The sequence below is a fragment of the Seriola dumerili genome, unplaced genomic scaffold, assembly GCF_002260705.1.
Source record: "Seriola dumerili isolate Sdu_G_001 unplaced genomic scaffold, Sdu_1.0 BDQW01000192.1, whole genome shotgun sequence".
Classification (NCBI taxonomy): domain Eukaryota; kingdom Metazoa; phylum Chordata; class Actinopteri; order Carangiformes; family Carangidae; genus Seriola; species Seriola dumerili.
The window spans coordinates 1,225,885-1,250,311 of record NW_019174447.1 but is presented as its reverse complement, the minus strand read 5'-3'; the positions used below and the strand labels follow the sequence as shown (position 1 = coordinate 1,250,311).

Here is a 24,427-nt window from a genome sequence, read left to right as displayed (position 1 = left end):
GTTCAGGCTTCACCAGAGGGTGGAGCATGTCATTTGTGTCCATTTGTTAAATGTGACCACCACCTTCCTCAAGTCCACATTTAAACAGGCTAAAACTCTGATGCTGCTGTATCTTCAGTGGGAGCAGGAAGAGCAGGAATTGATGGTGGATGGTGGAGCATTTTAGATGTCCATCACTGTCTGACAGAACACTTCTGCCTCCACAAAGACGTCCATATGACGTGAAGGTGCTTGTGATGGTCAGGTGTTAGAACGGAAAGCGTTTCTTACTGACTTGTATTTTCTTTCTTCTCACCTGCAGCACTGAAGAGATCCTTTGAAATTGAAGATGTGGACGACATTCCGTCCTTCTCCTCTGCTTCCCCCGTCTCCACCCCCATCTCCCCGTCTTCCTCCCATTTCTTCCTCAACCACAGTAAAGCCAATGAGGAGCGCGGAGGAGGCGGCCAGTCCCCTTCATTATCCTTCAACAACAACAACAACAGCCTGGGCTCTGCTTCCCACCACTCCTGCATAAGCCTGACTTCCAGTCCCAGCCCGGTCCTCAAGTCTCGTACAGTTGTCAGCAGCCTGTCCTTCAACAGAGGAACCATGAACAAGCCAGCCATCCACAACAACGGCTCCTCCGTGGCCAGAGCTGCGTCCTTCCAAAGCAGGTTGAACCCCAACAGTTACTCCATGATGTCCGGGCCAGGCAGCGACAACGACAGCCTTCACAGCTCCACCTCCAGCCTGGAGTACTCTGGGGGGGGTGGGGGCGCCCTTCTTACCAAGCTTGGGTCATATCCCAGCCAACCTCCTCAGGGGGAGCACCACCGAACCAAGCCCCAACTCCGACAGCAGCACCTAGAAGGAGGTGCCAACCACAGCCTGAAGAAGTTCTCCTCCCATGGGAGTGTTTTCCACTCTGAAATGGACCGGGGGCCAGGGATAGTGCTGGGTGCTCCACAGCCTCAGGGGGTCAACCATGGCTCCATGCCAAGCCTGGACCTCCAAATCCATGATGGAGGAGGAGGAAGGGTGGGCATGCACACAGGTGGAGGTGGAGGCAGGATGTCTCCAGGGCATAAGTATGTTAATGCTAATGCCAACTGGAATGGTCATCTTCATAATGCCTCCTCTTTTGGGGAGGAGGGCTACGGTGGCTTCAGAAACCACTGCCAGCAGCAGAGTTCCCAGGTCCTGAAGGCTCCCCAGCCCAAGGCCAAAGAGATACCACGTCTCAACAAGTTTCCCTTGGATCTGGACAGCTTGGTGAGCAGCACCTCAACGACATCTCCTACCAAGGCTCCAGGTGGATCCGTGAACCTCAACCCCCCGAAGCCCCCTCCAAGGAGCACAGGAGACCTCCAGCACCTCACCAGCCCACCCTCCACCTCAGCCAGCCCTTCAGCCTCTCTTAGCAGCCTGGACAGTTCCTCTGACACCCCGCCCTTCTCCCTCCACCATCCCTTTTTGCCTTTCTCACCACGTTCTCCAACTCCCTCACAAGGCTCCATCCCTGTCCCGGAGATGAGTTGCTCTCCAGTGCCCCTTTCTCCAGCCCAGAGCCCCCAGCTGGAGATTCTCTCCAGGCCCCAAACTGTCCAGATGCTCCCCAGCCTGCCTTCCAGCCCCTCCAGTCCCAGAGCCGTTCGGTCTTTGGAGACTGGCCCAGGTGATGCCAGAGATACTGTAGGCTCAATCTTACAGAGGATCGCCTCCTTCTCTCGGCCTGCTGTCACTGACCCCACAGCTGTGACCCAGCCCCCTACAGTCCAGAGCAATGGTCAGTCATCATCTGCAGATGAGTGTCCAGCTGAGACTATGCCCTCAAGGAAACAGGGGAAGAAGAAACAAGAAGGTAAGATGTTTTTTTTTTTTTGCATTTGCTGTATTTCCTCTTTAAGTGATTGTATGTGTATTTGTATGTCTGTGGATCATGAGGGATCATGATTTCATTGATGGATAAAATACTTACAGCACTCAACAAGACCACAACAAGTAGAAGTCCTTCAGTGTTAATGAGACTAATTCAGTTGATATAAGCTGCTGTCATATTAACAGGATCAGAGTCAGATCAGTTTTAGATTTACAGTAACCAGATTACTGAAGTGCATGTAACATATCTGTCTGATGACCTACTTTTTTCTTGTGTGTGTGTATAAATGCACCAAATGAAATCAGCTGATTAATTAGCAGAGTGGTAACATCAGTGAAGCATGTTGTGGCTGAGGAGGTTTACAGCTGGGCGATTTGACATCTGGATATTTTGAAATTTCCTCTAAAGCTCTTTATAAATGGACAATTTAACCCTTTGATGCACAAAATCACAGCAGTATGATGATTCTAGTCCTGCAGCATCTGTCTGCATTCAGTCACTCTTGTTTACTGCTTATTCATTAGTTCAGGGGTAGACAAGGTTTTTTCTAATCCAATAGATGGTGGTCAGAGCATAATCAAAGGCTAATTTAAGAAATTGATTTAAAAAGAATGCAGCTTGAATTGACCTTGTTACTGTTCACATGAGGAGCTACGGACCACAGTCACATATTATACGTTCGACTGATTTACTGAACTGCTGTTAGTCCTGTCAGAACTTTTCAGACTAAAAGCTCTCAATAGCTTGAAATAATGCATTGCTGCACAAAGTTCCTCACACTTTTATTTTGTAGGCAAAATCATTAAAAAGGCAGTGATTCTGTTGGTAACTGTTGCCATGACAGCGCCTTTTAACACCAGGCGCTGTGCACTGACTGTGGCCTGATATGACTGTTTGTGTCTGTCATTCGCTCTCAACACAGATAAAAGTATAATAATCATCTTCAGGTGGAGGGAGACTCTTTATTTGGACATTATAACTAAATGTGGGACTGTCAGGTTCATATTGTAAGATTTACACAAATCAAATTATTAAAATAATCTGGCGGGCCAGATATTATTGCTGGTGGGCCAGTTTTGGCAATTTGGCCGCTAGTTGCCAACCACTGCATTAGTGGTTTCTGTTAGAACAATTTGAAATTAGAAAAAAAGAGGAAATCACAACCAAGTTAAATTTGACCCTGAACAAAAACAAAAGCTCAAAGCAACAAAAAGGGATTCAACCGAGAGCTGTTTCTTCTCTGAGCCGATTTGTTCGCCTCTGTCTTCAATATCTGATCACATATCTCACTTTGGTGCTTCACTTCTTTCGCACTCTCCAGTTCCCTCCACTCCAGATACAAAAATGGTGAATGGACTTGCACCTATATAGCGCTTTTCTAGTCTTACTGACCACTCAAAGCGCTTTACAATACTTGCCACATTCACCCATTCACTCACATTCATACATCACACTCATACACTGATGGACCAGCCATCAGGGGCAGTGTGGGGTTCGGTATCTTGCCCAAGCACACTTCGGCATGCGGCATCGCGGGATCGAACCACCGACCTTGTAATTAGTGGACGACAACCTGCTCTACCTCCTGAGCCACAGCCTCCCCACATACACCTCACACTATTTCACACATACACACCCAGGAGAGTTGTCTGGATGGGTGGGGGAAAGAGCGAATTTTAGGCCGGCATCTTAAAACAGTTATGTGACAATTTGTACTCGATGTTTGCGATATAGTCATTTACTACATCCAACGTGAAACAAGTTGCAATGCATGGAATATATTCATTGTATCTCCCACCACTAATGTTAAGTTTCTTTCAACTTAAACCGATGATATTGAATTAATTCATTTGTTTTAAATCAAATCATCTGATCTTTCAGTTTAATGTGCACATGTAGAAATCAGGAAAACAGATTATGTATAAAGACCATCTGGAGGAGACAGGAGTGAAAGTGCAGTGTAGAGGATGGTAGAGGCTGACAGTCGTCTCTGTGGTGACTCTCCACTGTTTATAATATTTACACTAATCTTATTATGCTGCTGCATCAGATGCTGCACATCTGTCTGGACATGTGTCAGAAAGAGCTGCTGCTGCCTGGAAACTCTGACAAAGCCTGAGGCAACATTTCAGGAAAGACTGATACACTTGTAACACAATCTCCATATTGTGGGCTGGTGTGTGTGTGTGTGTGTGTGTGTTTGTGTGCGTGTAAAAAAGGTCTGTTTAACAAATGATGACACGGAGCTTCCTCCTGTTTTCATGTCGGTGTAGACAAGTCAAGGTTTGCTGATGAGTCGCAGCCCCACCTACTGGATCTGTTTCCTGTTGTAATGGACACACACACACACACACACACACACACACACACACACACACACACACACACACTCACTCTAAGTCTGAACCCTCAAACAGCTATTTAAACATGTGGGGTCCAGCATTTTGGTCCCTGCAAAGATGTCAGAACTATTGTTGGCTCCCCGTTTTTGTCCTCCATGAATATAATAAAACAGCCCCCCCCCCAACCCACCCACACACACACACACACAAACACACACAAACATTGATCCGTTCATACACATTCACACTTGTGTCTTTGTGTTGTGTGTTTGCTTGTCTAACATTTCTAACAGGGGGTTTAAAGCTATTTTTACTCACCTCCTCCCGGCTGGCCTTTAGCTCCTGCTTCCTCTGATAACACAGTCAACTGTTCTGTGTGTGAGCAGCACGTTTACAGAAAACGTGTGACAATATCATCCAACAAACAACTAAAATGACAGCGTTTTAGTTTGTGATGGAGGAGTTATTCAGGGTGATTTTGATAATGTATATGTTGTGATAAATTCAGACCTTAGTTCTCCGGGCGTGGCTGTGACTCAGGGCGTAGAGCTGGTTCTTACTAATCACAGGGTTGGCAGTTTGATTCCCAGCTTCAGTCAGTCCACTCTCTACACTGTATACTCACTGGCAAAGTGCGTGAATTCTGCTGTTGTGCACTCACCCGAAATGGTGACAGCAACATGTGATAGTGATTGTTGCTTTTGCTTTCCTGACGTGGAAATGAGTGTTTTATTTTACTGTGCGCCCCCTGTGTCATGTGACACGGAGGCTAGGCCACCATCGATGACCATAGACTGTAGATAAAGATGGACGTAGCCTCTGTGACGTTACCCACAGGTTTCTGAAGAGTGGTTTTGAAGCTCAGGGTGAGCCGCCCAACCATCACCATCTTGGCAGTGTCTGACTCCGCCCCCTAACTACCAGCTAATAGAAAATTAGGCAAAGAGGTGGAGAGCGGCTGGAGCCAAAACTTGTGGCACACATACGCTGAGGCACCTGGACGTTTGCATGAGAATCTTGTCTTGGTGCGGATTCACAAACTCAACTGAGCACTTCAACAAACAGAGGGCGTCTGTTTTAAGGCACCTGCGGGGATTTTCCCCAGCCGCCTCCGAACGCATCAGGGAATTAGTCCAATTACCCCGAGATGAAAGAGAGAGAGAGGAGGGATCCAACTGCAGCTTCCTCCTCAGTTCATATCTGAACTCTGACTTCTCACATGACAACAGAGGAGGTAAACAAGACGGTGGAGTGTGTTTGTTCCCTGTTACCTAACGTGCTGATGATGCCTTTTAGGCACTGTAACCATGTCAAGCACGGACTGTTTTTTAACTGGAGGGAGAATGATGTAAAAACATAACCATATTAACATGTGACACATCAAGTGGCAAAGAGAAATAATTGTTTGGGAGTTTTGAAGAATTGCCATCGTGATGTTCAACCGCTCAGGGGGGGAAGAACTCTGATATAGATAGATAGAACTCTGTGTGAAACTCTGTGCCATTATAATAGCAATATGCCAAGGTGCAGTGCGCCTGGCTTTTAAAGCGAATGGTAGAGATGGAACTGTGATTGGTTTATTGGATGTTACGTCCAAAACACTCCCATGAATAATTAAGAAACTAAGTACAACCCTTTTGAACCGTGCGCCTGGAGCAGTGACTGTTTTGAGTTAAAATAGCAAAAAAAGACATGGACGCGCCCTGAAAGCACTTTAGACTGTTAAAATAGAGGCCTAAGACTGTAAAACCAACCCATAATGCACTGTTTTAAAATAACAGACTCACTCTGTGACGTAGGGATGGATAAATAAATGTCTGTTTGTGAATATTATCAGACATATATTTGTTATAATGTGCTGCACATGTCGATGCAGGAGTCTGGTGAAGGAGACGAGGACCAGCCTGGGATCTGTTCTCAGTTTCCCGAGTGAATGTGCAGCTTGAGGGTTGTGTGGTGTTGTGATGTTTAGATGAGTTCAGCCTCAGTCTGATCTCCGTCCCCAGATTGATGAGAGCACACGGGAACACTCACATTCACCTAAATAACAGGCTAATGTGCCATAATGAGTGTTCACGGTGAAATGACTGTTTTTGCTTCACTCAGAGGGTTTGTTTCCCATAAAAAGCATGAAAACAAAAAAGTGGCCCCGGGGGCCTTTTCCTCTACTCCCTTCCTCTGCTCTTAGAGAAACACACAGAGGAAAGAGAAGTCAGAGAGTAGAAGGAGAAAGCAGCGCAGAAAAAAAAACAGATGGTCAAGATCGACCTGAGGTGAAGCCAGTGATGAAACTGTAGGAATTAAAATGATATCATAATTTAACTCAGTCAACACTGTACTGAATACAGAGCAGTCAGCATTATTAGATTACATTATCATAAACATCACTCCCTCTCCTCTGCTCTTTTAATCATTTTACTCTCTCTCTCTGTTCAGCTGTCATGTACAGACTTGTCTAAGCCGTCGTCCTGTTTCTCCCTCTCTTTATAAAAGTTTGTATGTTGGTAAGAGAAGATTGTTTCACTCCTCAAGTCATACGTCCCTGTAACTGTTGAATTCTTCCTAAAGACATTTTCTGCTGAGGTCAACGGAGCCGAGCGGGTGGTCGTGGTTCCTCAGTCGGCCATTTTTTTTTTTTTTTGTATTTTGAAAAAAGTCATAATTTAGCCAGAATTCATTGTACCACAGTCTGTCTTAAGATAGTCAAGAACTCAACTGCTTTGTGCAGCGGATGAATTCAGGCTTAGTGTTTCTGAGGTCTGACTGTCGGTTATATCTAAGACACAGTCAAAGCCTGTCTTTGTGAAACTGGCTCCGGGTGCGTTCCTTTGGGCTGACGAGGCTTCCTCACCTCCTTCCTCCAGCGAGGACGCAACAGAGAGTCATGAAGAAGAGACACGAGGGCCAGAGCAGACATCCTCACTCACTCCAGTGTCAATATGTCTATCAACGATAACCCTCCATAAATCTGCTTGGAAATCATTTTCAAATAGGCAGCCTTTATAATCTGTTGCCTTATAACATTTATTTGGATCCCCATTGGCTGTTCCTGGGCCAACAACTTACTCTTCCTGGGCTCCAGTGGCAACAGGAGCCCAAAACGTAAAACAATATTAGGATGAAGTGCACCTGACTCCTGTCTCCATGACAACATTAAACGTCCTTTGATTCTGGATCTTTGTTAAAAGCGCCAAACAGACGCCTGGGCTTCTCTGATTTAGTCTCCAAATCCACTTCATGAATCCACGACAAGGAAGCGGGTGCGGTGAAGTGTTTGTGACGTACAGGTCTGCGTTCTCCTCTGCTCGTCTTAAAGATCAGGGGATTTGGGTGATGCAGCGCATACACATACTACAGATGAAGGAAGCAGCCAATCAGATCTTCTCATGAGGGAACCTCCTCTCTTGCCTCTGTTTGTTGCTGTTTCAGCCCACGGGTTTGTCCTTCCCATCAGCTCAGATTGGAGACCAGCTTCCTGTCCAGTTGTTTGGTTCAAGGCCCTGAAATGTGTTTCCTGCATCAGATAAGATTAGCTCAGCCTGGGCTGTTTGGGCTCAAACTTACACACACACAGGATGGACAGTGGTGGAGACACTGACAGATGCAGAGTGGGCAGGGTGACAGGCCGACATGAAAAGACTTCGGATGACTGACTCTGACCTGGACTCAAACCCCGGCCAGTTTCCAGGAGTGAGGGTCAGGTAAAATGACCTGGAAAGACTCACACACATTAAATTAAGTAACGTCCATTTTAAACACAGGGGAGAAACAGAAAGAAAGAAGAAAGGAAGGACACGTCTGGAGGAGTGTGAGCAGTGAAAGGGTGAAGAATCAACAGATGGTGGATCAGAGGCTTTTATAGGTGCCACTTCAAAACACTGCTGTGGCGATGAGTCACACGGGTCAGTGTGTGTGAATAACAACACAAAAGACAAACTGTCTTATGGGCACAATTTTTCTTTTGTTTTTTTTTTCCAGTTTGCACTCTGTGTGTGTGCTCTGTAAGTGCATGTGATGATATCGGTCCTTGCAGTTGTGTGTGTGTGTGTCCTCAGTCTGAACAGAAAGGCAGTGGAAAAGGAGTCAATCGGCTTTTATTAGTGGGTTTACCAGAGTTTAAAAAAAGCTACCTGTACCTGCTGATTATGGTGGAACGAGGGTATGTGTGAGGTGTTGTGTTGTGCTTCACAGTGGTTCAAGGAGACAAACAAAGAGTTGTAAAATAAATAAATGAAATAAAACTGAACATGTTTTCTCTTTGTTACATTCCGGTGTGTGACCATTTACAGAAACGTAAAGTGCGATTTGTTACTGAACACATTGTCTGCAGTTTTCACTGGAACTACTTTTCATTGAAGAAATAGACCCTATAAAAACTGTCCCCACCAGTAACACCACAATCTGCTCAGAATGAATTCAGCTCCTCGCTGACAATATGAACATCAACAGTTTAACAGGAGGGTAAATGACTGTGTGGTGTGAGACTGTGCAGCTGCTCATGACGTCAAGTCCTCCTGTGTAGCTGTGTGTGTGTGTGTGTGTGTGTGTATGTGTTAGCCAGCTGTGTGTGTTCTTTATGTGAATATTCCCATCCCTCTCTGAAGCAGTGACAGTGTGTATACGAGGTGTTCAGATGGAGGCGCAGCAGAGGAGGGGATGAAGAAGGAGAGTCCAGAGGAAGTCCTCCTCACTCCTCTTCCTCTCTTGTTTTATATGCTGTTTGAGGGTTCTCTGGATTCGCACGTTTGCTGTGCTGCTGTTTGCTCGGTCAGAGACTGGTTAGTACACGTCCCAGTCTGAACTCCCACCGTCCTGAGACTGAAGGGTCAGAAAAACACAGGTCCTGTCAGGGAAGTGTCTCACTCATTCACTGCAGCCATGTGTGAAGGAAGAGGGGATTTCTGTGTGTGTGTGTGTGTGTGTGTGTGTGTGTGTGTGTGTGTGTGTGTGTGGCACCAGTCGCCTGCAGCAGGGCTTGGCTTGGATTTGTTTTCAATCTGTTTAGTTGTCTTGAAATGGCTGCCCTTTGCCTTCTCCAATCAGAAGCTCCACACACCTGCTGAGATGAGGTCACGTCAGAGGTCAGGACTAAATGTTTTTTTTGTTTTTTTTATATCCACGTACAACATGTACAACATTTGTGCATTTTCCCTTTCATATAAGAGGGTGTCGCTGTGTGTGTCGAGCTATTTGTAAGTTTTGCTATTGCTACAAAGCTAACGTTAGCATTAGCAGCTGTTTACTTACCAATCTAGAAGAAAGGTTGTGAATTCAGCATCAAACCTCATTCCTTTACTCACCGACAGCTGTCTCCAGAGGTGTTTTTTTTTTCATCATTGTTGACAACCACACAACATATAATAACATGATTGAATAAAAACAGACTTTTATACAATCAGGACAGTTTTTAAGGAATTGAAAGAATGAAGTTCTTAAAGGTCCATATGGTACAAAGGTCTCTGTCCATGTGTAGTTTGATTATAGATCAGGTCTAGGTTCTATATTAATACTGTGAAAGTATCAAAGCGCTCATTCCACAGAGAAATGCACACAGCCTGTATTCAGAATCTGAGCCTTAAAACCAGTCGTCAGGACTTCTGGAACTTTGTGATGTCACAACAAAGTCACCGCTCTCAGCCATGCACCAAGCCTCGCCCACCTGGACCCACCATCCAGCCTTGCAGGAATTGGTTTCGCTAAGTTTTTACCTGAAATCTGATATATTTTCATTGGATAACACAGAAAACAGTGAGCCAATCAGAAGAGAGGCTCAGAGCCTCCTCTCTCCTGATTGGCTGACCGACCTGTTGTTATAAAACTCCAAAGGGAAGCCTGAAGGCGGAGATGTAAAACTAAATTGAGATGGTTTTTGATTCTTAAAACCAGAACTATATCTTCTTATGGATCAACACTTCAAATAAAACACTAGAGGAGTGTAAAATATGGGACCTTTAATCAGGCAAAATCCTTACAGCTGATTGGCTGATCCTCTCTGAGCACTGACCTGGGTAACCACGTGTAGTTTAGAGTAAGTGGGAGTAAATTATTTCATAAACTTTTAGTGATTAATATTTTTACTAATAAGTTGCTAATGTAAAGTTTTGTTAAGTAAAATGATGAGAACCTTGATAAATACAGGTCCAGACTGAACAGAGAATGCTGTTAATCTCAGTCATGTGTGTGTGTCTGTGCATGTTCCAGATCCATCACACCACTGATGCTCCCACTCTTCATACTCTGTTTCACCTTTTTCATGCCCACCCCACCCTAACCTACATAGCTGCCATTATCCCTAACGATTATCTCTTCTCTAGTGATGGTTCACATGAGGGTGTTCCCATGATGTGCATCGGCAGGTCCTTGTAATGTGGACCTGGGCCTCAGGGGACCGGCATTCATGTCTAATCCCTCTAATGTGAGACAGACAGAGGCAGGTAAGAGAAAGATAGACAGAGCAGAGGAGGAGAGACAGAGAGGAAGGGAAGAGTTAGTGAAAGAATGAAAGAAATGATGAGATAGTTATTAAATTCCTTCCTCTTGTGCCACGGGGGGGGGGGGTCATGTACTGTCAGCAGTTGGCTCTGTCGTGACCATCTTCACCTCTTCAGAGCCACGGTGTGTGTGATTTAGTATCAGATGGAAAAACCTGGTGATTTATGATCCTCTATCAATGACATCAGCAGACTGTCCTACACAGAAATCTGTGTGAGGCGCTGCCCGTCCTGCAGCTCCTCATGTTCACAGCACTTGTACAGGTTGCACAGGAAATGTTCCCCTCTTAAAGCTGCAGTAATACACGTCGGTGGTTGCAGCTGGTGGTAAATATCAACTTGGTACCACTTTATAATCAGACTACCCTTATAAATGATTTATAAATGGTTTATTAATTAGCTTGATAACACTGCATGAATCATTTATAAGCTGTTATAACACATAAAAAGAGTGACCCGTTACTTGCCAAATAGTGAGCCCACATTTCTCTGTACTGTTCAGCCTCATATCTCTATATCTATATTAGTTACTGAGCTTTCTTTGTTTTCATCATCCAGTGTTTGTAGCTGCTGCTTCATCACATGTTTGTTAAGTTACTATCAATGAACCAGCATCAGCATCTGAATGGTTAAAATGTTTCATTTGCCAGATCAAATTATGGCAGATCACATGATCATATCAAATGACCAGATTCATCCTCTGAGGCCTTAGTGGTGATGTTTACCTTGACATGCTCTCAGCAGCCGTCCTCATTCTAAGCATAGGTGTTGATCAGATTGTTCTGCTCAGTGGAGATTAACATGGAGATGCTTTCTGCTGGTTGCTCTCTTCTTTAGGACTTAAGCATCCAGGTAGAACACAGGTGGTGGCTTTCCTTTACTTAGTGAACTGCTCACCCATTCTTTGTTCCACTGTTCACATCTCTGTGATCCTCCCTCCATCCATCTTCATGTTTCTTCATCTCATTTTGAATTGGTATTGAATTGTGTAATTGGTAATAGGGGTCTTAATGTAAAATGTGAAACACATCATCATTCTATATGAGTTACTATAAGGCTCATTTTACCAGTTATAAATGTTAGTAAGTCATTAGTAAGATTAATGAGTAGTAAGCATTAACTTGATCTTGCCAAATAGGGGGCCTGCAGCAATGTCTGAAAACTGTCTATAGTTGTTTATTCAGGATTTATAAACTGACCTAATTATAAACCTTTTATAAATCCTCTATAAGGGTAGTGTTATTGTCAAGTGGTACCAACTTTTAACATTAACATGCAAGCATGAAATACAATATGCATGAAGAATAAAGCTACCAATAATAATCTTTTCCAATAGTTCTTTCTAGAAAACTTATTAACAAATTAAGGGACGATCAGTAACCAAAGTCCATTGATCCCTGAAGCCCTCCCTTACCCACACAGTCTTTTGCAAATCTGGTGCATGACATATTTGGATGTCCATGAAATAAATGTATTCATTATTATTGATATTGCCTATTTAATTTAAGATGGAGTGGTCAGCTTGTGACCCATAGGTTTGGTTAGTCTTTAGCGTGAATCATTTCAAATTTTGAACAATTAATTCTTTGTACTAAATCCAAATATTCCCACATTAGATATATTGTTTTTTTTTTTTAAAACATGTGCATGACTTTCTATCTTAAAATAACAAACTGAAACCTGTGAGGAGTCATGTGTCTAGTGCTTTCTCTGATCCTGATTCTTAAACAGTTGGAGGTTCTCCTGCTCAGCTCTGTGTGTGTGTGTGTGTGTGTGTGTGTGTGTATGTGTGTGTATGTGTGTATGTGTGTGTGTGTGTGTGTGTGTGTGTGTGTGTGTGTGTGTGTGTGTGTGTGTGTGTGTGTGTGTTGATGATGTTATGTTTTGTTGTGGGTCCAGGGCCACACAGTACTGTACTTAAGTTCACATCAACAGGAAACTGTAAAGCTTCAAGTATCACTCTGAGCAAAGCTTCAGAGCCTGACTCATCTTTAATAGACCCCTCTGTGGAAGTGTGTGTGTGTGTGTGTGTGTGTGTGTGTGTGTGTGTGTGTGTGTGTGTGTGTGTGTGCGTGTGTGAGGTGTGTGTGTTGGGGCACAGACACTTGTTTGGTTTAATAATGGTTCAAGCTGTACGGAGACGTTCACAGGACAAACCTGCAGCAGAATTAACCCTTCAGCTTAGAAAAATGGTCTGCTGTCTGCTCAGAGTTTACACTGTCAGATCAGCCCATGAAACCAGCTGTATAATGTCCTTTGTCAAATCTGACAAAATAACACTGATGATGTCATAGTGATGTCATCAGAGTTAGCTCATCTTGGGCTTAGAGACGACAGATTTATACCACAAAGTCATACATTAATTAACACGGCTGTCCATGCAAGTTTATTTTCCTCTGTTTAACACATGTAACCATGGAGATTGTGTGTTGGATTGTGAGCCCTGCAGTACGCTGGTGACCTACCCTCAGTTCATAGTGTGTGACACTGAAGGAGCTGTGTAGACAAGGTGTAAGGCATCAGTGTTGACCAGGTAGGGAGGGAGGGTCTGTAATATAATGACCCTATTGAGTTGCATTATGGGAAGTGTTTACATCTGTAAGCTTAGCTGAAGTGCACCCCTTCAGTAGTAAATGTCCCTCTTGTCTTGAGTTCATTCCAACACGATGCACTGATGCATGATGGGATTGTTCCTTCATGAGCAACACATGCCAAACAACAGTTCAGAAAATTGTTTTGGTTTATCCTCCTACCTGTGTATGTGTGTGTGTGTGAGTGTGTGTGTGTCTGTGTGTGTGTGTGTGTGTGTGTGTATCATAGAGAATCCAGCTCACTGAGCAAACAGGAAACTACGGTAACTTGAGAGCTGTGATGGTTTCATTCAACAGCATTGGTCACGCAGGGACATGCACGCAGACACACACACGCTTCCAGTTTGTGTTGGTGTAAAAGCATCAGCATGGGGGACAGAAGAAAAAGAAAATAATAGAGAGACAGAGAGAAAGATGGAGACACAAGTGGAGGAAGTAACCTGTGTTTCTCTCAGCCTATCAACAGGTCATAAAACTCCTCCTGACTGTGAGGAAATACCCAAGATAAGATGTTTACGTTTTTGTGTGTGTGTGTGTGTGTGTGTGTGTGTGTGTGTGTACATAGTCCCTGTATGGCCACAGCGCTGGGTGTGTCTGTTTGCCTGCAGAGTGAATGTACAGCCTCATCAACTCCCTGACCCTCACAGAGACCCTCCTGTTAATGCTTCACACTCAGCTTCTCTGCCGGCGCAGAGAGAGCGTTTATTGTTCTTGCTCAGCCTTTATTAGCACACAGGTCCTGTTGATTGATGTCATAGTGGAGGTGGGATAACCCTCATGATAACAGTGATGCACAGGGAAACGGCTGGAAAGTTAAACAGTCTTCAGACAAACTTTGTCAACTGAGCCTCATTTATAACAGGGAAATGTCAGACTGTAAAGGCTATACATCCGTGACATCATTTCATATTGGAGACACGATGACTGAAAGTTCATCACTAAAGCAGGGTTGTGGTCGAGTCAGTGAAGCTCAACTCTGAGGTCTGACAAAAAAGTCTGTAGCAGCCTATTTACAGTATATTTACAGTAATGCCACACCACAAGTTGATTTTTCTCACTAAAAGTGTGTGTGGATCATTTAAGGGAATAGGTGACTACGACCATTGCCTTTTAGTGACTGTGCACCTGAATTGCTTTAGTGTTCCTGTAAGGGGAGGGGCGGGGGTATCAGGTCAGTCAGGAAAGCAGGGAGTGGAGATACACAGTATTTGACCTCGCTCTCTGTCTCCTTAGATATGGATATTGTTCCGTGTTATAGCTGTATTATAAGCTCAGCTTTACCGTGTGGTCCTGTGGATTCTTCGAAGTGGAGTAAGACGTGGAGATGGATTAGAGCATCGAACTAAAGCTTAATTCATTGGAAACCTACAAAGTCCGAGTGCTCCTCTTCAACTTCCGAGTCTGAATACAGTCAATGCTCAAGTCTGAGTCCAAATCCAAGTCATCAGTGCTCAAGTCCAAGTCGAGTCACAAATCTTGAAAATCAGAACTTGAGACTCGAGTCCGAGGCCTAAACTCAAGTACTCCAACACTGCACTAAAGCAGCACTTTTACTCAGCGGAAGTCTCATCTTGTCTGAAAGTCCTCTGGACTTCAGTGTGTCTCATCAGTTTCAACCGGTCTTCCTCTATGATGGAGGATTAATCAGGCAGTGTTTTTTTATGTTTTCTATGTAGCTGTCTTTGCCAGGCGTGTTTAGTTTTATGAATTTCACCTTGTCTTTCTGCTACATAGAGCATGGTGGCGACATAAAGCTCAGCTACAAAACCATAATTCAATGAGGAAAGAACTTGACAAGCTCAGACTCAGATTAAGTATTTTAAACCTTGTGAATGTCCATATGATGTTTTTATATAATACAAGACATATGATGAGTGAAATAATCATCAACACCTTGACAGTTGACAGTCTCCTAAACACAGATTCAGACAGCCAGGGTTTCATACGTCACAAACCTAAGGAACCAATCCTGTCAACTTGTGGAGATGGGGGGCGGGGCTAAATAAACCTGAAACCTTGTCAGTACAGAGAGCCAGAGTTAGCATTAGCACAACAACTAACACTGTGTCAGCCACTGCCAGTTACAAGCTAACAAACAACATAAACAAATAAAAGATGCTGACTATGCTAACCGTTCTGATCCGTCTGCTAGTCTCTGGTTCTGGTCTCAACAGACTCCTCCTCTGAGTCTGGGTCTGACTGAGGCTCAAACATGAGGCTGAGTCTCTCTGATGTTTCCTCCTCTAACCATCTTGATACTCTCTGCTCTTTCACCTGTCCACCTGGAGACAGCAGGTGGTGGGCGGGGCTCAAGGCCTGATCCACATTTCTCAATCAGGAAGTAAGAGGCGATGAGCTTCAGACCTAGTTTAATGTATGAAAACCAAGTTAAACTAAACATGAATCATAGCATAGGATTTTCAGAGTTTAAAACATGCCTGGAGGAACTTTAATAGTGCCCGACATGCAGAGTAACAGTGAAGCCAAGAAGATGGAAGCAAAGACAAGAGTTTACAACCTTACTCGTGGCTCTGAGAGCTCACATCTGCATGCTAACGTATTCACAATGACAATGCTAACATGCTGATTTTTGGCAGGTGTAATGTTAAACCACAATTAAACCACCTCAGTTCAGCATGTTAGTGTGACGGGTCACATTGTGTGATATGCAGCTCCACACTACTGTCGCTTCTACAGACCACAGACGATGACCAGGTGGATTATGTGTGAAACTATCATCGGTCTCAGGATAATCACAGTGAAGTCCTCTTTTCTCTGTGCAGTTCAATAAACAATAAAATAAAATACACAAAGCTCTTCAAATAAAATAAAAACAAAAAATACATCCCAGTGTGATCGTATAGTGCATATTGTTATTTCACAAGCATAAGTACAAACCCCCCACATAATCCATTATGTGACATAAAATTGATTTTAAGAACACTTTCAACATTTACCATGAGGTAAGTATAGAAATACACTAAATTTAGATGAATGAGTATTAACCCTTTAGCTGAACAGGTGGCAGCTCACACAGGCAAAATATACAATAAAATGTCATGAAAGGTAACATAACAAAATGCACAGCATATTACCTGCAACACAGCATACAGCACAGCAATGGCGTGTGAAACTATCATCGGTCTCAGGATAATCTGAACAACACATGGAACGAGGGTAAGCATTCAAGCTAGTTTAGCATCATTACAGTCTCCAAAAAGTAGCTCTATGGCTTAACAAATCACAGTAAGTGCTAAAAACAGTTAGCGCAAATCTCAATATGTACATTACACAGCAAAATATAATAAAACATGAACACCTGAAACCTTAAACAAAATCATTGATTATCCCGGACCATGCAAGAGGACATCTTACCACAGTGAAGTCCTCTTTTCTCTGTTCAGTTCCCACGCCAACCACTGCGCCAATAGATGGCAGTGTTGCACCTTTTTTGCCATAATTTACAAAGTACAAATCTACTCCGTTACATTAGCATACTAACATTTGCTACCACTAAGATCTAAGCACAGCTGAGGCTAATGGGAATGACATCAAGGAACCACCCTCATTAATTTAGCACAGACATGAAGATGTTTCACACAAAACCTCACAGTTGAGGCAGAGGAAGCACAGGTCACAGGTACTGTATATGCACTGACTCCCTCACATTGTTAATGACAAGGTACCATTACTTTTGCGGGTGATATCCATGTTCCCTAACCACTGACCTTTTCTCCAGCACCACCATTACACCACCTAGTGGCAGCCTCTCCTCGTCTGTGTAGAATCAACGGATCCAATAGAATGAATCTTTATGGATAAACAGTGAAGCATCCACAGTTTTATAACAGGTCAGAGGATGATTAACATTAACTGTTGTCTCTGTTGCCTCGGAGTCTCCTCCGGGTGCTGTGTGAATGACTCAATGCCATGTGAACAGAGGAGGCTGATCTCACCATGGCTAACTCTGTCCCAGTGCTGTTGCAGTTGTGTAAGAACAGATCAGAATAATGATTAACATTGTTCCTGTGACATGGTTCATGCTTGTAAAAGAGAGAGAGAGAGAGAGAGATAGTCCAACAACTTCAGTATCCTTGTTTCTTTCACCATCCCACGCCCTCACTATAACTGTGAGGAAACACCTTCAGCATATGGAAACACAAACAAACAACACAAACAAATGTTACAAAAAAGTACCGAGTCCCACTGTTAGTGTGCACCAAAACAGGTCCAGATGTGGAAGTAGCATCTTACAATCACGCTGTATATGGGCCAGATTTGGGCCGTGGAACTGGGCGTATACTGGGACAGAAGAAAAACAAGCAGATGGCCCAAGTATGGACCGGATTTATTTGCTATCTGGGAAGTGTTTCCTGAAACTGACCTCCATCATACACGTCTTGTTTTCCTGTCATGGTCCAATCAGACACCACTTTTTTCTGACTCTAGGGGTGAGTGCCAGTTCTGTGTCCTTTGTGTAAGAGAGAGGGAGATACAGTGGCTCAGTGGTTGGATCACTCTCTGAGGCTCTCTGGTGGTGAAACCAAACCCCCACATAGTGTCAAAGCTCTGCCACCAGCTGCATATTTAGCATTATGTTGATAAAACACAATAGTCATTTCCCACACAGTCATTTCTGACTGTAGGAAGGGTTATTTATTCCTAGATTTATTTTTTATGACTTGACACAGTCATTTCTGACTGTGTGGGAAGATCTGGAAATTTTTCTCTTGGTATTGACAGCTGTTTTTGAAGAGTTGTTCTTATACCAGTACTAGTATCAGAAATGTCCCTGATACTAAAATACAGAATCAGGGTTTGGCGAGTTCGCGATTCTATGCACCAATCCAATACTATCTAATTTATTAATAAACTTTATAGTTCCTCACCAGGATAAAAACGGCAGTTTAAAATCAGTTCTTCTTCTAAGCTCTTAAACAGTAGTCCACATAGAAAGTTGTGCTGTACAGCCACTGGTAGCTACCGTTTTTGAGCAGCGAAGAAGAATTGATTTCCTGTAAAAGTGTTAACGTTAGCTGTTAGCAAATCAGCAATTTGTCGACAAGGGGGTGGCACCAGTGTAGGAAGGGTTATTTATTCCTAGATTTATTTTTTATGACTTGACAGTCAATAAAAGAGATTCTATGGCATTCATGTATCTGTTCATGTTTTACAAAGGGTTCGTTATTCTGAATCAGCTGAGAGTTCAGGATCAGGTATCTCAACATCTCTAGTTTTTTGTATAATAGATATGATATGGCAAAAAGTTTTACTTGGTCACATGACCTGGAGTTATCTGTGCCAACATTTCCACACAGTGTGTTTCTTGGTTTATCTCAGTGGTGGAGCTGTGAGTGTCTGAGACATGCTGGGATGTGCTTCAGCCTCCTTGTGACAATGAGTTGGAAGAAGCAAGTGTTTAATATTCTGCTCTGAACGCACTGTATATAGAAAGATGTCAGGCCTTTCTCCAGTTTTGACGTACTGTGACTGTGGTTACCAAATTATGCCTAAAAATAAGAGTCATGTTGATGTGTGCAACTGTACACCTAAACTGCTGTTGTAAATACTTGCATGGGTGAGTGTAAGAAAGTAATCACCATGTTTGAAAGTCTAAACATTATTTTGTCTAAGAGGAATCTGGACAGCTTTTTGGAGAGCCACACAGTTGGAAACATGGAGCCTGCATCAGTCCCTGCACCGGCCTTAACACGTTCCTACACAAGAGTCCTGGTAGATTCTGATTGATGCTGTCATGAGGGTTTGGGTTGACGGGGTGGGTCTAAGACAACCAAAGGGACAGTCCACCAGGAATGTTTGATGGTTGCATGAACTTTAGTACAAAAGAAATGCAAGATTTAAAGTTTAAAACCCTGATTCCGGCCGTCAAGAGGAAGAAATGTTCACTTACTCCACAACATGAAGCTGGTGCATTAGCTGGTGTTTTGACAGGAAACAGCTGTGCCGGTGGAGGGTGTTTTTGAAGGTACTGGTGATCTGTGAAGTACAATTCAGGAAGTCAGGTTTGAGTAACAGATCTGTGAATTTGGAGGATAAACAGTTCAAGGTGGAAACACTTCGTCATGGTGTTGACGGATTATTTCACTCATCATACGTCTTATATAAAAAACATCATATGGATGTTAACAAGGTTAAACACTTGAGGGGTCTTTAAGTCTTTAAGTCAGTGTGATGCTAAAGGAAATGAATCAAAAGCTTTTATCCTCCAGGGAACATTAATGTTTATGCCAATCCCCGACGGATGATGGAGGAGGACAGGTTAGGGGGTTATCAAAGCGTTTTCCCCAGAGACCCCCATTATAAAACTTTTTTTAATCCTTCTGCGGGGTGAGCAACTTTCAATAGAACATCTAGGGCCCGTCTTGGAGTATGCAGCTCAAGAGATCTGAGGGGGTTTGCAAGCAAAGGAGGAACTACCCATTGCTAGTGTGCTGTCCCAGTGCTCACTGAGTGTTTACCTTATGGGCATCTGAACAGTAAGAAACAGTGGATGTTGCTGGGAGCAACTTTTACATGAATGCAAATGACTGTGAACATCACAACACAATTTAACGATGTCAGGGTAAATGTGTGCGTCAGTGGCTCTTAGATAACATGTTTGTGATTCAGAGCAAGATAAGGCTAACGGTATGTGCCTGTCCTTCACACGTGTGCTGTCTTGAATACGCTTCTCATTTAGAGTAAAAGAGCAGGAACACGTAGAGTGAGGAGTGAGTCCTATCCACCATTGTTCTCAGTGCTGATGTGTGACATAGTTTAGTTTTGCTTCACGGAGAGTTTACAGATAGTTCAGATAAACACCACACATTCACCACAGTTTATCTCTGCTACCATCACTGTGTGTGTGTGTGTGTGTGTGTGTGTGTGTGTGTGTGTGTGTGTGCGTGCGTGCGTGCGTGTGTGGGTGCGTGCGTGCGTGGGTGCATGCGTGCGTGCGTGCGTGCGTGCGTGTTGTAGTTGTACTTTTTCACCACTTGGGGGAAGCACTGAAGCCTTGTGGAGTTCACCATCATCCTGTTGATCAGTGGCTTAAATGCTTGCTTTATGCCAGCACTGTATATATATACTGTATATATACTACAAAGTGATGTACTACATACTGTATCTTATAGGCACAAATTACACACGTTAGAGGTCAAATAGCAAAACAACTGTACACATGCCAGGCTGTCTACAAGGGATCAAGTCCTCATCAGCTACGGTTATGACCGTAGCTGATGCATGCATGTGGTTGCATGTAGTTCTATCTGCTGTGAAATAGTGATTGCTCATGCATGAATGATACATCAGCAGCCTAATTTTATGCATGATCCATGTTGATGAAGATACAAAAAACTAGCAAATGCATGTCAAAATAACATTGTTAATATTTTTAGATGGAGTCCATGTGTTGTTAAGGGGAGCCGAGCTCCCCCCCCGCCTCCCCTGTAGTTCACACCTTGTTGATATTGACATAGTCTAACTTTAACTTGAGCTCAGTGCAGACTGGACAGACTGTGAAGTGGGCCTGGCAGCAGGATCTGTGGTGACTCACCTGACTGTGACAGATTAAGCTGTTGTGCTGTGCTGATAAATAGTGAAGCCAAACATACATTGTGACCGTGTACAATGTCGTTACTATGGTGATTCAACCCATCAGTGTGTGATGTCGCACCACTGCTTGTTTTCCCGGAAACCGAAACACGAATAAATGAAGAATTATGTCATTTAAATCCATTCTGTTCAGCAACCTTCATCACTGCCGTGAATCTCTGTATTAATACACATCGATTACTACAGTTATAACAATAAGCAGCACTCTGACAGCAGACCACGGACTAGACACCATCTTACAGCTGCATCAACATGTTCATGTTCTGATTCACCAGTACTCAGTGGTTATTACTACGTGGTTACTACGTTATTTCATCACTCAGTGGTCATAGGTTGGAACATGTTAACATGTTGACAGACATTGCGACTGGTGAGAGAAACACACCGTGTGGCGTCAGTCTGCTTATTCTGTCAGTGTTTTTTAATTCGTACACATGTTTAAACAAGATAAATTTGTCTTCATAAAACTGGGGTCTTTACAGATTAAACAGTACAATTCATTTTTCACTAGTTGAAATTAAAAAATACCACTCACACATCTGATATAATTATTCTGTGATGTACTGCATGTAACTATGAAAGGGGCCATTCAGGACAGTGACTACTTTGACCTTTGTTACTATAGAGTCAACAGAGGCAGGCTCCCGACTCCCCACACCAGATCCCCGACCCGGTTGCACAAGCAGTGCACCCCCAGTTGTAAAATTCAAAACTGACGTTTTCAATCACACTGTAGTGGCTCATTTAAATAGAAAACACATAAGTACACAAGAAAAATATACTGGCTTAAAGCCGATCTTATTTTTAACATAGCAGTCCATGTAAGCGTAGATAATTAAATATAAATACAGTTGTCCAATGAGGGGGTTAAGTGGGTATGAAATTCAATATGTTATGTGCTTATGTATTAGATTGTATTGTGTTAGATTCTATAGCTTTAGTTTTACATAACATAAAACAGTGCATATTATAGCTTACAGTCCTAAAGAACGCTCATTGAGGCATTGAGGACCCCAGTAATGAGTCTTGAAGTCTGACAGTTAGTGACCAGTCAACATGTCTTAATGCTTGAATCTAATGGTATAATGTCTTTCTCATGAGTGTCCAGTATGATGTTGGGGACAGACACAATGAGAGGGAGGGAACTCTGAGTATCTGTATTTTCACACGGTATATACAGTAGATAATGGAGATGTGACATGATGGTGCAGAGGAAGCTAACTGAGCAGCTCTAGTTCTGTAGTGTGGGATGAAGGAGTGGGATGGGAATGTGAAGTGTCTGGGAATGGTATAATGTGGGTGATGCAGGAATGCTGTCACCTCTGTGTTCGGTCTCACGCTCTGTGTCATTCATAAAAGGCAATGAACACTGGACTGTTCATATTCAGCACATTAAAGAAAGATAGCCAACGAGACAGGGAGACGCATGACTGAGCAACTTTCAAACGTGAAAGGCCATCACACATCATCTCACATCTGTCCATGCTCCATACTGACACAAAGTTAAAGTTCCTCCATTCATGTTTTGAAATTGTGAAAATCCTCTCTTCCTCTTACGTCCTGATTGAGAAATATGGATCAGGCCTTGAGCCCCGCCCACCACCTGCTGTCTCCAGGTGGACAGGTGAAAGAGCAGAGAGTATCAAGATGGTTAGAGGAGGAAACATCAGAGAGACTCAGCCACATGTCTGAGCCTCAGTCAGACCCAGACTCAGATGAGGAGTCTGAGACCAGAACCAGAGACTAGCAGACGGATCAGAACGGTTAGCATAGTTAGCATCTTTTATCTGTTTATGTTGTTTGTTAGCTTGTAAGTGGCAGTGGCTGACACAGTGTTAGTGGTTGTGCTAATGCTAACTCTCTCTCTCTATACTGATAACGTTTCAGGTTGATTTAGCCCCGCCCCCCGTCCCCACAAGTTGACAGGATTGGTTCCTGAGGTTTGTGGCGTATGAAACCCTGGCTGTCTGAATCTGTGTTTATGAGACTGTCATTGGTTCACTGCAGTTCAAGGTGTTGATGATTATTTCACTCATCATATGTTTTGTATTATATAAAAACATCATATGATGTTAACAAGGTTAAACACTATTTTTATCTGAGGGGTCTTTAATAAGGATGACAGCAGAAAGGACAAGGTGTGAGTTTCTGAAGTGGAAGGTGAGTATAATCTAGTAACTAACTAACATATAAATATAGATACAATACAATATAAAGATGGGCTGTAGGCTATAGCACAACAAAGTAGGGAATGAAGCCGACATTATAGATCTGCTGCTGGTAGAATCCAAAGGTTAAACTTCACACAGCTCCCTCTGCAGACACAAATGCCCACCGAAACAATCGAACAGTGGAAAAAGGGCTTTAGTTATGGAAAAAAGTTAAGTCTTACAGCAGAGAAAGAGATTTTACAGCAGTATAATTCTACTGTTTCCATGGAGACTTGGAGTTTGTTTGCTGGCATTAGCTTGTCATACCTGTTCTAACTTTTGGGAAGTGCGTCGATGTTAAACTTCACATTGTTCAGCAGATGGTCAGAGAGTTGGTTTGGACCGGAAAGATCCGTAGCATAAAACCGAAGAGCAATCATTAATAACGAAGGAGCTGGAAGAGCACAGCTGAGGACAGTGGCGTGATCCAACTGTAGACAGTAGGACAAATCACAATCTGTCTGCTGGTCAAATCTATGATGTAGAATCAATTCCTCATCATTAAGCGTGTGTTGGGTTCTTCCACTCTTTCCTTAGTTTGCTCTCTAAGGTTTTTGGTGCAGTGGTTTAACTGACTTTAAGTGATTCCTTAAGTATAAGACTAAGATGAGGAGGAAACCTTAAATACTTTTAGAGAGAACATTTTTAAGGAACCATTTTTATTTTGAGGAAACCTTAAATCAGACTTTTAAGGAAAACCTTAACCTAAAGTGTTTTGTGCAGCTGGCCCCAGATATTTCCCTCAGGAGCTGGTGGAGACCAAACACCGAGCTAAAAGAGAGAGAACACTGGGCTGAGATTCATCAGATGACACAGACCACAACACATGAATCATCATGTTAAAGTGTGACTGTTGGCAGTGGACAAAAAGCAGCTACTGCAGCCTTAAATCAGGAAGATGAAGGGGAGGAACATGCTGCTGCTTATTACTTTTCATTTTATTGAAGTTAAATTTTGCCATTTACAACTTCTGCATGGAAACAGTGGCACCAACTGAGCAGATTAAAAGTATTATGATAATAATATACACGCAGCATTACTGTGGTGTTGAGACAGCAGAAGATCTAACCAGGAAACAGTTTCCCCCACAGGCCAGGAAATGCATCATCCTCTGACACACACCCACACACAGAACACACACACACACAGACACACACACACACACACACACACACAGTGCCACGCCCCTCCACACACACAGGCAGTGAAAGGACATCCTGCCCAGTTGTACATGTGTGTCACTGCTGACTGCTGTGTCTCCACACCAGGTAAAGAACAGCTCTCTCCTTCCTGTTTTCAGACCCTTTAAACAGCTTCT

General features: G+C 43.3%; 1 protein-coding gene across 2 annotated transcripts in view; it reads left to right on the top strand.

Annotated features, from left to right (window-relative positions):
• Positions 1-24,427, top strand: part of LOC111227961 (septin-9-like) — a 101,094-nt gene that overhangs the window by 13,059 nt on the left and 63,608 nt on the right. For both annotated transcript variants that reach the window (XM_022753714.1, XM_022753715.1), the window contains exon 2: positions 302-1,843. In XM_022753714.1, coding sequence (XP_022609435.1) covers positions 302-1,843 — 1,542 coding nt within the window. The remainder of the gene's footprint in view (positions 1-301; positions 1,844-24,427) is intronic.